The sequence below is a fragment of the Alternaria arbusti genome, assembly GCF_024043155.1.
Source record: "Alternaria arbusti strain BMP 1465 chromosome Unknown scaffold_3, whole genome shotgun sequence".
Taxonomy (NCBI): domain Eukaryota; kingdom Fungi; phylum Ascomycota; class Dothideomycetes; order Pleosporales; family Pleosporaceae; genus Alternaria; species Alternaria arbusti.
In genome coordinates, this window is record NW_026249943.1 from 2,270,382 (window position 1) to 2,285,353 (window position 14,972).

At 53.7% G+C, this 14,972-nt stretch overlaps 5 protein-coding genes across 5 annotated transcripts; 3 read left to right on the plus strand and 2 right to left on the minus strand.

Annotated features, from left to right (window-relative positions):
- Positions 1 to 848: 848 nt before the first annotated feature.
- Positions 849 to 2,433, minus strand: J4E86_003442 (uncharacterized protein; the record flags this gene model as incomplete). Its single annotated transcript, XM_051443997.1, has 3 exons — positions 849 to 2,005; positions 2,059 to 2,355; positions 2,406 to 2,433. The coding sequence occupies 3 exons, from the start codon at positions 2,431 to 2,433 to the stop codon at positions 849 to 851; spliced, it is 1,482 nt and encodes a 493-aa protein (XP_051305492.1).
- Positions 2,434 to 3,961: 1,528 nt separating this feature from the next.
- Positions 3,962 to 5,093, plus strand: J4E86_003443 (uncharacterized protein; the record flags this gene model as incomplete). The annotated part of the gene is made up of 8 exons (XM_051443998.1): positions 3,962 to 4,012; positions 4,080 to 4,090; positions 4,304 to 4,379; positions 4,424 to 4,537; positions 4,587 to 4,607; positions 4,660 to 4,821; positions 4,868 to 4,927; positions 4,983 to 5,093. 8 exons carry the CDS (start codon positions 3,962 to 3,964, stop codon positions 5,091 to 5,093), a joined length of 606 nt encoding a protein of 201 aa, XP_051305493.1.
- A 3,897-nt stretch (positions 5,094 to 8,990) lies between these two features.
- On the minus strand, positions 8,991 to 9,641 carry J4E86_003444 (uncharacterized protein; the record flags this gene model as incomplete). Its single annotated transcript, XM_051443999.1, has 1 exon — positions 8,991 to 9,641. The coding sequence occupies one exon, from the start codon at positions 9,639 to 9,641 to the stop codon at positions 8,991 to 8,993; it is 651 nt and encodes a 216-aa protein (XP_051305494.1).
- Positions 9,642 to 11,842: 2,201 nt separating this feature from the next.
- On the plus strand, positions 11,843 to 13,044 carry J4E86_003445 (uncharacterized protein; the record flags this gene model as incomplete). Its single annotated transcript, XM_051444000.1, has 3 exons — positions 11,843 to 12,087; positions 12,141 to 12,547; positions 12,605 to 13,044. The coding sequence occupies 3 exons, from the start codon at positions 11,843 to 11,845 to the stop codon at positions 13,042 to 13,044; spliced, it is 1,092 nt and encodes a 363-aa protein (XP_051305495.1).
- An 891-nt stretch (positions 13,045 to 13,935) lies between these two features.
- On the plus strand, positions 13,936 to 14,757 carry J4E86_003446 (uncharacterized protein; the record flags this gene model as incomplete). Its single annotated transcript, XM_051444001.1, has 2 exons — positions 13,936 to 14,137; positions 14,204 to 14,757. 2 exons carry the CDS (start codon positions 13,936 to 13,938, stop codon positions 14,755 to 14,757), a joined length of 756 nt encoding a protein of 251 aa, XP_051305496.1.
- Between the last annotated feature and the right edge of the window lie 215 nt (positions 14,758 to 14,972).

Here is a 14,972-nt window from a genome sequence, read left to right on the forward strand (position 1 = left end):
CAAACAAGGGATCGTAAACAGACCAAGCGGCCAAATTGACGAAAAGAACAGCACAGGATGAGACATGTACGCCATAATCATGGTGGTACGTTTCTGTGGCTGTGGCGTAGACATGAGATTGCTATTCGCTGAAAGGCGGCTAGAAGTCGGCCTCAAGGGATGCTACGACAAAGAGTTGTGTCTTTTGCAAGGGTTCGGTGACCTCATGTGATGATCGCAAGGGCGACAAAGGTCAACAAAGCTCATCTGTCTTGTATCTCATCTAGCTATGCATCTGGGAATGTGGCCACCGTACAATCTGCTTGTGAAACGGACCAGGCATATGCTTTTGCATGTGCCCACTCGGACGCGTAATTTGAAGTTTGGCAATGGCTCAGGATGCGACTGCCCCGCCGCGTCGGAAGACCAAGGACTACGTGCATGTAAGCAGAACAACATCCACTCATAGTCAATGGCACAACTCGAGGCGTTCATTCCCGCATCAGTAAAGGATGACGGTACGCGTTCCTTACTCGCACGACATGTAAGAGAAAAAGACCCAGAACGGAAAAGCACGTGAAGGTATTGAGTTTTTTTAACTGCTATACACATCTGGGATACAAGGAGAGGAGAGGTCCAAAAAATCGTACCATATGGTGATAACATAGCCCAATATGGCTTGGTATATTCCGCGCTGTTCGCTCGCATTAAATCATAAGCTGTCTACATCGTCCATCATCAAAGTCGTATGCTGTGGCAGCCTGGAGTCATCGAGAAGGTCGCGCTCGTCATTGTCGCTAACGACACCGCGTCGCACGCGACCTACTCTGTGTTGGATTGGCCAAATGCAAAAGTGCAAAACTGAGCTCTCAGCGGAGGCCCGGGTCGCCAAAACCGAATGGATCGTTGCTCGAGGAGCTATTGGACCCCGAAACATAGCCCGATGGTGCCGCAGATGCTTGTTTGCCAAACCCAGGGTCTGGCAAAGGATTCCAGACCGGGAAGCCCTCAGGCGGCTGACTCTCCCCTAGTGGCTTACCGCGAGCATAGTCCACGAGACTGCCGTTGATGCCAGTAAGTGCCCAAGCAAAGACGGCGACATCGCGAATGCTCTGCATGAAGTTGTTCTGGAATTCCATAGACGGCCCCGCCTGCACCATGGCCGGGTGCCGAGCGCCAAGAGGGTATTGGGGCATTTGCTGCGGAGCAGGATGGAACACGGGCTGTGTTGCCCATGGCGCGGCGTAGATACCGTTGTATTGCTGTGCTGTCTGGGCCACCGGCATGGTGCCTGGCAACATTGGGCGGGCACGACGTAGACACACAACCAAGCCATCTGAGGTGCAGGATATGACAGCCTCAAGTTCGATGGGATCGTCGCGGATCTCGGAACGAGGCGAGCTCACGGACGATAACGACGAGCGGGCAGCGGATCCACCGAACATGGCTTGGTGGGTATTGTTGGGGTCATTGTTCCCGCCAGAGTTGGTGCGCGACGCAGACCGCTCTTCACTGTTCTCCGTGGTGCGGTTTGAGTCTGACGGATGTCTTGTGCCGTTGGACGTGGAATGGCCGTCAAGGTCCACTCCGCCTTCAGATTCGTCGTCGGAGCCCGTAACATCCGTCATGATGTCATCTTCGCTCTCAGACGAGGAAGCTTCAGGCGCATCGTCCTGGCGCGGGTCCCGGAAGAAAAAGCGCATGTATGCAATGGAATCGTTGCCTTTGGCTGACTCGAGACAGCGGACTGCATCTTCAAGACAATTGGGAGCAATGCAGTAATAGAAGCTGCGTCCCTTCATAGCCTCTCCGGAGATGCCAATGATTTGCTCGATTCCACTGGTTGCGTACATGACGGTCAGGGTACGCGTGAACCTGTTGAGGAACAAGGCAGCTCGCGGCTCATGGGTCTGATCATCGGGGCCGAGGTCAAACTTGCTGGACAGGTGAGACAACATGTGGTAGCGCGGGTCCTTTGGCGACGAGGCGAATAGCTTGCGCACTATAGGAGCCTCGACTGCGCGTTCTGATTGGCTGGAATCAGCATGACGCAGGGCCCAAACGGGTTAAAAGACTTACTTTGGCTCTGCATGCCATGTCTGTAGATGCTGGTGCAGCAAACGAGGACATCGTAGACGACGGAGAAGCAGCATTCACAACCGACCCATTCGCCCTGGCGGTTCTTCAGGCGGCAGTAGGACAAGACAGCAGCCTTGTCCAGTCTTACGCCGCGGCTGTGGTGGGCCCTGGCCAGAGGGAGTTCCTCTGGATGAAAAAATTGCCACACGGACCGATTGACTACCTCGTCAGGCGTGTGACCGAGGATGTCGACAATGGAGTCGGAAGAGTACAATATGTGGGCGTCATCGGAGAGGTCTGTCTTGGGTGAGAATTGGCAGGCAGAAGGCAGGGTCGACGTGACAAACCGTGAATGGTGATGAAGGTGGTATCCATGGTAGCAAGAACGGGGGTGGTGGTCGTTCCTGCTCTACCGCACGCGCCCTGGTCTGTCGAATCTAATAACTCGGTCTGGGACGGGCGGTGGAAATAAGAGCAAGTCGGGCAGTCGAGGCGAGGGACGACAGGCGGGTCAAATAGGCAGGGTCCAGGTGGCACAGAGGCGCACAGGTGCGGGTAAGGTGTCTAGAGGCCGTTCAGGCGGTGCGACCAGAGCACGGGGTGGGATGGGATGGGATGGGATGCAGATGGCAGGTCGAAACGTATACGAGTCAGGAGCTATGATGTAATGGGCGATCACGAAGCAGCAGGCGCCCCTCACCCGCGACAGGGCAGGCGCGGGCAGCAGCGAGGAAATATATGAGAAAGGTCGCGGACTTGGGCTGCCGGAAGGGGCTAGCAGCGAGCAGTTGGGTCGGGTGCATAAATAAATCAGCGGAGAAGGAGCGGAAGCGTGACGACGGCCAGAATGGCGGGACCGGAGGGGCGCCAACGGGCTCAGCAGCGTCTGTGTCGGCAGGCGGGCCAAAGAGCGGGCGCAGCGAGTAAGTAAGAGGACGGTTGCGACAGGTGGATGTAGTGGAGGATGCGACAGGCGGCGTGGCATGCAAGAGAGGTGCAGAAAGTGAGCTGACGAACTGCTCACCCTTGCCACGCCCAAGGATCGACGCGAGACGTGTGCGCAACGGCGGTTAGCAGCTCGTCGGCAGCGGCGCGGGGCACCGGCAGTCGCCCTGCACCTCTGGTCGAAGGAGTGCGCATCAGGCCACTCGGGTCAGGACTCAGGACTGCCTCGAGTCGTGCCTCCGCGCGTTGCAGTTGCACACGCCGGGTGTGCTGAAAGCCCAACTGTCAATCCATGCGACTGGCCTTGGCGCGCCCGACGTCGATGATGCATATCCATATCCATTCCATGGCCGCCCAGGTGCCTGCATGCAAACTTTAGCCTAGCGCCACCAGAACAACCACGGCCAGCCTGCGAACTGCGAGCGGATGCCCCTCCGCCAGCGCTCTGGCAAACCTACCGTGCCTACCCAGGCGATTGCCGCTGCCCACAGCATCGCCCGGCCTGCGCGTCTCCTGCCTTGGTCGTCCCTGCCTTGGTCGCCCGGCACTGGGTCTAGCGGCGCGTGGTACGGACCTGTTACTTGTCATCCCAAGCCCTCAACCGAACAACATCATCGACGATCCTCCCCAAACTACGCCACAAGCCACATGCAACACCCTCGCTGCCTCTTTCCACTGCTTCGCCGTCTCCGCCTGCGGGCCCCCGCCTGATTGGCGGCACCACCTCCGTCCGCCTGCTGCTCGCCGCATGTCTCTCTTTCACCTGTTTGCTGCAAGTGATAGCTTAATTTCCATGACACTAAAAGCCCTGTCCCTCGCCCTCGCTTCTTTCTAACCCCCGATTGGCACACACAACCTTGCACTTACCTTGCACTTGGGCTACCTCACGAGACCCGCGCCCTGCATATCAGCCATTACGGCTGTGCTTTCCGAGCTTTCCCATGGTATGCACGCCAAGATGGACTGCAACTTTGAACTGCCTTCGCTGAGGGCCACTTTGAGACTAGGCGTAACCCATGCCTCTCGTCCTGCGCGTAGCCACCACTAACTCCTCGACAGGCCCCAACCAAGTCTAGGCTGAGCTCTAGTGAGTCAGGAAGCATGCGCGTCAGCCGTCACTCCATGCAATACTCATCACGTTGCAGCTCAGTTCTACGACGTAGACTTCTATCCCTATACCGCTCCCGGCCAAGTCCCTGTTTTTGCCGTGTGCGGAGGTCCATTTGTATGTATCACGCTGTGTGCAGTCTGCCATCTACTGATTGGCCAAGACCATCATATGTCGGTGTAAACTTGACAGCAACGGCACCGTCGAGATCCTGCGGTGGTTTGAAGATGACGAGACCACTACTGAACACGGCACGTCCGACGATAAAGTAGGCACGTACCCTCTGTGCGCGACCTGTCTAACCATCACCAGGTCAACTACAACAGTATCGTATGGTCTCAGGCTGAAAATGGCGACCCGCTCGTCTGCGTCACAGGAGACTCTCGCATCAAGGTCTTGAATGTCCAGACCGGGGAGCTCACAGCAGTACGGGCCATATCACTGATTGTATTGCATCCACTGACCTTGCACCCAGACGCTGATAGGCCATGGCGATGTATGGATATCATCTGTCGTTTGCGGCGAGCTGCCTTCCTAACATCCTACAGTCCGTCAACGATCTCGCCATATCGCCGATAGACCCGACCATTCTCGCCTCCGTGAGCATTGACCATAGTCTCCGAATATGGAGCCTCCACCCCGACCACGAAAAGCAGCCCCTCGGAGCCATCTGTTACGGGCAAGGCCATAAGGACCAGGTGCTTACCATTGTGTGTGACCTGCAAATATGCCCAATTAATATACTGATATTGGCAGGCATACCACCCGAAAGGCCGGTACATCCTAACAGCGGGTATGGATACCAGGATCAATTTAGTAGGATGCACTGCCCCGGCCTACTGACTGCTTGACAATGCTCTGACAAGTCCAGTGGGCAGTACCCGAAGACCTCAAGGAACACGCTGGTACCGACAAGCCGGCCATAGTGCACTATCCGCACTTTTCCACTACCGAGATACACACTGACTTCATCGACTGGTAATGATCCCCATTTGAAACCGACCTACAGTTACTTACTTCATGCAGTGTCCAATGGTATGGTGACTTGATCCTCAGTCATGCGTGTCGCGAGAACAAGATTATACTTTGGGGTATCGATCGATTCAATTCCAATCGGTCTACGCCTCCTGCGCCAGTCCCCACATCGAGCGCGGTCCATAGTAGAACCCCTGTCACAATTCCAGCGAACTCGACCTCAAGTACACGGTCGGCATGGGGCGGACGCTTCCAGAGACTTCTGCAATTCGACTTGCCGCACACGAACCAGTTCTACATTCGCTTCTCCATCTTTCACGAGCTTGGCCGCCATCCGATTTTGGTTGCGGGCAACGAGAGAAGCAAGACCTTCTTTTGGGACTTACAGCGCCTAGAGAAATCGGGTACCGGAGAAGATGACTCCGAGACTTCGAAAGGCTTACCGCTCAGCCTACCTAGACACGTGCGCGAAGGAAGCTCGGCATCTACTGCCTCATCTGCTATTAGTACAGGCTCGGGTAATACCAAGACCAAACAGAAGCGGCAGAATGAGCAGCCTCACGATCGAGGCATATCCGACCCCTTTCGCTCGATCAAAGCACACAAGATTGTCGAGACTCCAAAGTACAAAGCCTTCGCGTTCCGTCACTTCTCCTGGAGTCGTGATGGCCAATGGTGCGTCGGCGCCGGTGACTGTGGGACTATCAATATATTCAGCCGTTGGAATTCCCTTCCTCCAATCGATACAGACAGGGAAATACCTACACAGGAGGGTGACGGCCCACAGATCAGTCAGTCCAGCCGCACATCAACATCAGCCGCGCGCACGGACGATGTCGGACTCAGCACGAGCATTAACTGACATAGTACGAGCAGACAAAGACATGATCACGGACTCGCTGGACGGCCTATGTGAGGCACATGCACTCCGGCAGCAGATGGCCGCGGATCAAGGGGAACCTTTTGACGAAGACCTGCGACCTCTTCTCGATGAATATGTGTCCAGCTTGCCAAGTCACGAGAGGGATTTCGCACGTTCAATATGCGAACGGTGATTCAGATTGGGATGCAAACGGCTCCGTACGTGTGGATAGCTGTAAATGCGGTCTATGAGACAACCACGAATATTCGAACGCGATCGTTCAACTAACTAGTAGGCACGGTCTCAGCTGTTGTGACTCACGATAACGGCAGCATACGTAGAGAAGACGATTAATCTATTGTCATTGAGTGACAAGAGCTAGTTCACAATAACGAATGTGCGTTTCGGGGATGACAATAGCAAAGAGGTGGAGACGAAATGCTGGTGAGAGTAAGATCACAATAGGGTCGCAGGCAGCCAACCACGTTTTAGTGGTTCGTCACTCCAACAATACCAAACAAAAATAACCCATCATAAATACTGTCCCCCTTCTCAAGTATCCTTCCATCTCTAACACTATCTCCCAAATATTGCACCGTCTACCAACTCCATCACAACGTACCAAAACCTTTCGTACAATACCGACCACACCTCCCAGCGCTATCACAGAAAAGAGATACCATCACGTACAATTTTCGGCAAGCCACTACGCCCAGGCAGCTTGAAATTAATCATGCACGCTTGCAACACGCCAAACTCCCCCGACTCCGCATCTTCCACCATGTCGACTCCCACCACCGCGTCTCCAGACCACGTCGCGGCCACTCCCTCAACAATCGCAGAGCCCGTACCGCGCGAGAACTCCGTTCTCTGTGGGCACATAGGCTGCACGCGTAGCTTTCCAAGGGATTCAAACATAGCTGCAGGTCACAACGGCGATTACCTCTGTGCTCTACACTGGCTCGATTTGTTCGATGCGTGCCATGAGTTCTACAATGACTGGTGGAACTATGGTAATGTCCAACGGGGAGCCTCTCCAAACTACACCCCTCAAGGATGAGTGCGAAATCAAGGTGGAGAGGAAGAGAGCAGGAGACCAGCGACGCGGTTCGAGGGGCCCGCACAAAACCTCATCAGCAACAGCCACACCCTCCACGCTCATTATTAGTCTACTGCTGCGACGAGTACTTGCCATGGTCATGGAGAACTCGGAAATCCAGACATAAAGAACCCCTCAATTCCCACACTGCCGCGAGTGCGCAGCGCCTCCTCATCAGCACATCGGTGAGCGCAGAAACCCCCCACGCAAGCCAGCCCGAAAAAGGGTCCGCAATGTACGCAGCGCTTGCCGCAAACGCGACCAAAGATACGGCACAGCGGCAGCCCGCGCCAAAATCAATCCCGGTAGCCCTGCCGGAGAAAGAAACAAAAACACAGGAACGCGTCGGCCTTGCGCAGGGGCAGCAAGGCTTGCCGGGCATGTATTGTTTGGTACTACTTGCTTTTTTCGCAACACGTGGGCGCTACCGATATGTTTTATTTGCACTACACCATACTGCGCTTGCTGCAAGGCAACCATGCATCGTCTTTTTTTGTTTTCGAAGGACGTACAGTACTCATATCGAGGGAAGCTGCAGGACAGCCATGGACGACCAGGCGAGCGAACAAAGCGACAAGTAGCCCGAAAACACGGAGTACAGTCTGTTTGCTCGCCCATACCACGAGCAGGGGCTTTGTCTGCGTCGAGACTTCAAGCGACGAACAAAGGAGGCAAGACAGTAGGAGAGAGAGGGAGATGGTGTCTTTGAAACACGTTTGTCTCTTAGGAACTCTACGATAAGGACGTTGCCATATACAAAAACGAAAAAAATACATTGTACTGAGTCGGAAGATGATCAGTCCGAAGTAGCAGACATGTCTTCTCCATCATCTTTATCGTCATCATCAGCAGCAGCAGAACTGAACATCGCGTGTTCTTGCAAGGAGTGTACAAGTTTCCTTCGTCCAATCTTCCCTTCGGACTCACACTACCCGCGAGACTTCTCACAATTCATCTTTCCACCCGCTTCTACCTCTCAGGAGCCGCCGTCGATATGGATTGACAAGCTATCGTTGGCAGCATACGACATGCAGACCGCCAGCCCAACTTCAGGATCGCAAACCTCCGATAATACCGGTCACCGCAAGCGACGCAGCCTCGCTATTTCCACAGAAGGTCCCGGGACCGACATACGCAGTGCTTTTCCAAAGACACCGGGGATCTTGCGCTGCTCGAATATCCATTGCAGCATCCGTCTTCCTATCAGCTCGGGGCTGGCTGCTACAAAAAGGTTTCCTGAAGGTCCACTGTGCTCAGAGCACGAGGAGCAGGCGGTTCGAAAAGGATTGGATGTGGTTCCCCTCGAGAGCGTTCTCATGTTGGACCAAGTCTGTGGAAGCAACTACGGGAACAAAGTTAGTCGGTCGGGCTTGGGTAGCAGGAGTAATAGTTCAGCTTCCTGGAGCAGCCTGGCTTCTTGGGAAGACGACGATGCGGAGTTTGAGTGGGGTGCAAAGGCATTCGATTCGAAGCTTTGCTGGTGATTTGCAGTTATCATCGCTGTCGCTATTAAGCAATGGGAAATTTTTGGCATCGATTGTGTCGCTGGCATGGCGGAGGTCGTCAGTGACTCGTCGTATGTGAGTTGTTGGCGAGCTATCGCAGCACTGTAGGATGGCGATGGTACTAGAGTTTGGAATCGCGCACGCAGAATCTGCTTTGCCATGGAAGGATTATCGAGCTTTGCCTCGTTTTAAGGAGATTGCAGGTGGTGTTATTAGCAGTGAAATCGAATAGCAAAGAAGATTAGTTTTCTCAAAAGAAGTATGCACACCATACCATATGGCGTGAAAAGCGAAATAACAAGTTGGATGAATGAATGGATCCGCACTTTCCCAACGAAAGCTGGTATATAGCATGAGCTGAAGCTGCCCCGAGTACGGAGTGTTTCATCGACATAAGCCACATTGATGTCTTGAGCACCTGAACTTCGCATTCATGTATCAAACGAGATAGTCGAACTCGTCGTATACATCGTATTGGGTCTCACCACCCATCTCATGCATCCACTGTATGTGTTCGGCGACCATTTCGTCGAACAAATAATCCGGGAGTGAGTCTTCAAGCCATGCTTGCTGCATTGACGCATCGCAAAGGTAAAGGTGCCGATATAGCTCCAGTTCATAGGCCTCGTCTTCATCCTCATCGGGCGCCATGATCCAGCCATCGCCTACTCCGGTCGCAGCCAGCTCATCCCTCTCGTGAGTTAGCGCTGTGATCCAGACATCTTCGCTCTCGAAATAGGATCTAGAGTTCTTGCCGTGGCCATAGCGGCGATCTGTCTGGGCATGGCGATAAGCCTGCCTGGCGTATTGTGGGGGAGCTGAAAGAGAGCCACCCAAACGGGTGTGGAAGGAGCGGTGTGCGGCTGTGCTGCTGCGAGTCGCAGAAACGCCTAGCCCATCGATTGCGATTCGTTCCCCTGGAAAATCTGGAACAAACGAAAGTGTGGAAATGTGACCCGAAGAGGTCCCGAGACGCTGGTTTGCTGAGTCAGTTTCGCTTATCCATAGATCGTATTCGTCGTCATTGTGGTCAAACTCAATATCAAAGAACTCAAATCGGCAGAGGGGGCATGTTCGCTTGGTTTGCATCCACTCCGCAATGCAAGCGTCACCAAAAACATGCCCACAAGGTAGCTGGAGCGGCACCTCGGCATATTCGTCTCCGGTAGACGTGTAGTAAGGGTCTAAACATATGCAACACCGCTGTGGCTCGTCTGGGCCCACTCTCACCGGTGCATACGCTTGACGTCTTTCTTGGTGTCTGTGGCTGGGCATGTCTGAGTAGGAAGCTGGGGTCCAATAAGGCTGGCTGATTCATGAGGTTTCCACTTGGCGTGAACGCGATCGTCTGGTACCAGCCTAGAGGTACCAGAGGAACAAAGGCGGGGGTGAAGTAAGACCCTAACGCCGGTCATTGTACATGAAGCTTCGCGTTCCATACCAGACATTCTCTAGAGGACGAGTACCATGGTACACTGTGCGGAGCACAACGTGCCGCACTTTCCGATCGAACGTCTCTTAGTCAATTGCGGACAGTGCTCTTCCTTTACTGGCATGTGTCATTGTAAGGCCATTGTTTGAGACCAGCCTCGCATCAGTGATCTCGGCAGTTACACGTGGACATTTGCTCGCTTCTGAGCCTCCACAAAAGACTAGCATCATGCAAGTGACGCTGCTTGGTTGTGCATGCATGACAGCCAGCATCGGCTTCACCGTCGACTTCATCCTCGCTGTTTTGCTGTTGTGGAGTAGCTCCGCATCTCAGCTCGCCTCTGGAAAAAGCCATCGCGACAGGCTTTAGGGTCTAGTCGGACATTTTGCGTCGTGGGCGCGGCGTCTAGATCCGCGGAGTAATGCGTGCCAAGTCTGTAGAACACGCCGCGCTGGGCGAGGACTTGTGTCGGATTTAATTCAGGATACCGAAGAAACGTCTTCAGGGTAATGGCATTGTTAGAACTCATGTGGGGTGGCTAATGTCTCCGACTGCAAGGTTGGCAGCTAAGCTCTGGTGTTTCCATGGTTCTGAAAATCCGCGAGCCAGTTAGTTTGTTTAAGCGGAGCCGGCAGCAATTTGGAAACGCGGTATCGGTAACAGGTCCTGTCGATGACCCAAACTGGCAGGTCAAATGACTAGGAAGATAGCGTTTGCCATGGAGAAGGGCTGTGAATTCTGTGCACTAACGGGGGTGAGCACCGCAGACCAATATTGACAGCTCCACGCCAGCCTCGTGGCGTGGCAGGCGTGGGCTCACCGGCCGTTTTTGGGTTCGACGCCTTGCCAGAAACGCCGCAATTGGCATCCGCATACTGGGGCATTATCAGTGTGCCGAATATAGCGCATCTTAGCGTAGGTGGTGAAGGTTTGGTAAACACTATACTCCCCTCGACATTGACAGGCGTCAATGTCGCCGACCGACTCTCTGGAATGATATCGATGAACGACTCATAGGAAGACAGAGCTGTCGTCATGTAAGGGTGTTGTTGAGGATTTCTCGAAACTGCAGAAGCCAGCGTGCTAGCGTTATCGAGAGTGGGGCCCGCTTGGCCGCTCTGGTCGCGCTAGCCAATCTTGCTGTTGGTGGTGCGGGAACGGTGCCTGAATGCCAACACGTTTGTGGAAATTGGCTTGATCTATCTCCCGTCTCATCCAGACTTCGCTAAAGGAGATCAGCACGACGACGCAACTGACAAGGGGCCCGCTCGTGCGTCAAGCTTTAGCCTCAGGCGCTCTCCCGTCACTATTTCGGGTTGTTTATGGACACCCGGCACTCTTCCTGGGCTCTTCGGTGGACGCGATCTATGCGGCGCTTCACCACACTTGTGGCTTGCGATCGTATCACTTCTCAATAACATCCCTCGCTCCACCCATGCTTACTGTGATACGGTGCTTTTCGGACACGACGAGGCTACAAGCCACCAGACAGCGGCGTACGGCTGGAACTTGCATCGTGGTACCAAAACGTCCATTCTGGTCCATGAGAGTCGACACGCTCGCGATTCTGGGCCCGATGTGGTCAAGTTCTCGAGCCTCACCACAACGCGCCCAGCTGGATACGTTCCGCCAAGCGCTATCGAGCGGCGTTAGCAACAACAGCGGCTTGCAACTAACAATACAGGTCTCGGCTAAATCATGCCCCATGTATTCCATGATGATGTCCTGGCAATGTATAAGTAAGACGTCTCTGCTCGTCGATTGAAGATCCTCATCCACAGCAGCACTCAGCAAGCTTCACTGGCATCTCATCAGCACTATCCTTCTCGATCACCATCTCCTCCAACCAACCTTCAACATGCGTAACGTTCTTCTCGCTACTTCCGCCCTCAGTGGCCTAGCTGCTGCCCTACCCCAGATGATCAACATCGAGGCTGCTTTGGCCGTCCCCACTCCCACCGTTCTTGGACCCAAGGCCGAGGAGACTGCTGAGCTTCCAGTGTCTTACAACCAAGCTGCCGCTGCCGCGTCTGCTGCTGCAGTAGTTGCTACAAGTGGTGCAGAGCTCAAGAAGCGTGATGCCTGCCAGGCCCAGCCTGCTGGGTACGTTATTGTGCTGAACACCTTTACTGGAGAGTGACTGACAATCGACACAGTGCCGGTGCTGAGTATGTTCCTGGACAGGGCACCGTTGATGAATACCTGAACAAAGAGAACTCTCTCCGGAAAGCTGCCCAAACCGCAGGCACTCCCGACGGTTACACCAAGGCCTTTACCGATCTTGCCGGGTCCACCGAACAGATTGGCTACTTGACCTACAAGACTCTCGACACTTACAGCCCCGATGAGTGTGCCGCCTTCTGCAACAGCGAGAAGTACTGCCTTGGTTTCAACCTCTTCTTCGAGCGCGACCCCAGCGTCGACCCCGGTGAGGGATGCAGTGACCCAGCGCCCGTCACAAACATCAAGTGCTCAATCTACGGATACCCCGTGGCGGAGGCATCGGCCACCAACCAGGGCCAGTACCGTGGTGACTTCCACGTTGTTATCACTGGCAGCAACGGTAAGCTTTCTAACCCTGGCTCATCGCCCTGGGTACTCCTTACTAACATATACTCAGGTTACTCCAAGGCAGGCAAAGGAGTCTGCAAGCCCGCACCTACCGTCGAGGGCTTCAACGCTCCCGACAACCTCCCCGCTGCCATCAACGCTCCCTTGACCAAGAAGGACGGCAAGGACTACGACACCTACAACGGAATGCGTCTCTTCAACACCAACCCCTACGACCCCAGCCTGTGCGCTGCAGCTTGCGAGTCGCAGACCCAGTTCGACAAGCAGCACCTTGCTGACGCCAACGGCGAATACAAGCCTTGCAACTTCTTCACCTCTTACATCTTGACTAAGAACGGTGTTCCTCTCGGTACTTACTGCGCACTTTACACTCAGTACTGGGATTCCAGCTATGCCGTCAACACTGGCTACTACTACGGCGATGATGAATACTCCGTCATCTGCGCTGCTTCTTACACCGATAGCACACCTGACTCTGGAAAGAACTAGGCGTAAGCTCATGCGGCTTCTTGTTAGGGGATAAGGCAAGTATGTCATGATCTGTCGGGGGATAGAATGTCTTGAGCTTGTTTATCGTTCGCTTAATGTTCTAATCTAATCGCTATGCCAACATATCTGCTTTCGTGCTTGCTTCGGCATCTGAACGAATTCTTTGTCACTGTTTTGACCAACTCCATGTGCTGATCTTTAATGCAAAACAGCTTGGTGCGATTTAGCATACTGCTTGACACTCAAATTCCTGTCTACCTAGGTACTTCCAGCCGTGCCGGAGCAACTCAGCAGACACTAAAAACCACAGGGAATACTTGATGTTCCTTGCTTAATAATCCTGGTCATCGCTGTGGCGAAGGTTTCCGGGTTCTCAGGCCCTTTCCGCCCGGCACTAGTTTCTGACATCGTGCATGTCAGAACGTCAGAATGCACGACCACTCCGCAACTCTTTTCCGAACTTGTCAAGCCGTGATGTACAGCTTTCTTCACATGTACGATGATGACAATTCATGAGATTGTAAAGCAGTTGCAATACCTGCACTGAATTCTGGCTAGTGCGTGGCTTTCGGCAGCCATCCTCTTAAATCGCGGTAGGGTGCAGGATCAGCGGCAACTCAGATGCCGAACAATAACTAGATTGTTAGTGAAAGGATGGTATAGTGGAAGTATATAAAGAGATGCGCCGCTGAAGAGGAAATATGTCAACCAGCCCTCGATCAACTTCGACTCTCAGCATCCACACGCACGCAGCACGAAAGCTTACAATCACTCACTGATATCTCATTCCGACATCCATCTCTCTCCCACATTGTTCTATCAGTATAGTTTGAGAACATGTCCTCAAAAGACAGCGTCGTCATTGTTCCGGGCAGTTTTTGCCCTACAAGCATGTACGACCCTCTCGTAATGCCACTTCGTGCCAAAGGCTACGATATCCACGTTCTCGAACCACCCTGCTATCCTGCTGGCTACAAAGCCAACTCCGTTACTCAACCAAGCATGTATGACGACGCAGCTTACGTCAACGAGTTTGTGAGAAAGCTCGCAGACGGTGGAAAGGAAGTCATCCTACTTGCGCATAGCTATGGTGGTAAGTCCTAGATCCTTCATACCTTTTCTGATAGATGAAGGAATGACTAATGCTAATATCATCTAGGTTGCCCAGCAACCGAGGGTATCAAAGACGTAACGAAGAAAGAGCGAGAGCATCAGGGCAGGACTGGTGGTGTGGTACGCCTTGCGTATCTCACGGCCGCCGTACCACGTGTCGGCGAATCCTGCGGTCAGGCCCTTGCACGCGAAGAGAGTGCCCCAATCGAGGTTGATGCAAACGGATGGGTAACTCAGTCCGATCCTGCAGCTACAGCGTCACTTTGCTTCAACAACCTCACGCTGGAAGACGGCATCTCGTACGTTGCCAAGTTTGGCAAGCATCACGGTGCTTGTTTCGGTGACGTACTTACCCACGCTGGCTACAAAGATGTTCCTGTGTCTTGGTTCTTCGCAGAAGAGGACCTTGTTGTTGTGCCAAAGGTACAACAGACTGCCATCGATGTTATCGAGGGAAGTTGGGTCGGTACAGAGAGGGATGGGATGAAGGTGGATGTTACCAAGGTCGCCTGCGACCACTTTCCCCTCGTTCTTGATGAGAAGAGAGAGCAAGTGAGTGTTTGGATTGAGGGCCTTGTCGAGAAAGGAGGCCGCGAATAGCTACGCGTGGTGAGCCTTTACCGCAGTGGAAATGAATAAGTTCCAATGCTTGGGCAACTGGCTTCTGGATATGTCAATCGGATGTGCTTGTACGGTGTATATATAGCATAGCATATCATCTCAAAGCGAGTTCTTGCCCCATCTTCCTCTCTATCAATGACCTCTTCTGAATGCCACAGACGGGCGCATCAAGGTGCTGAGACGGTGACTCAAAC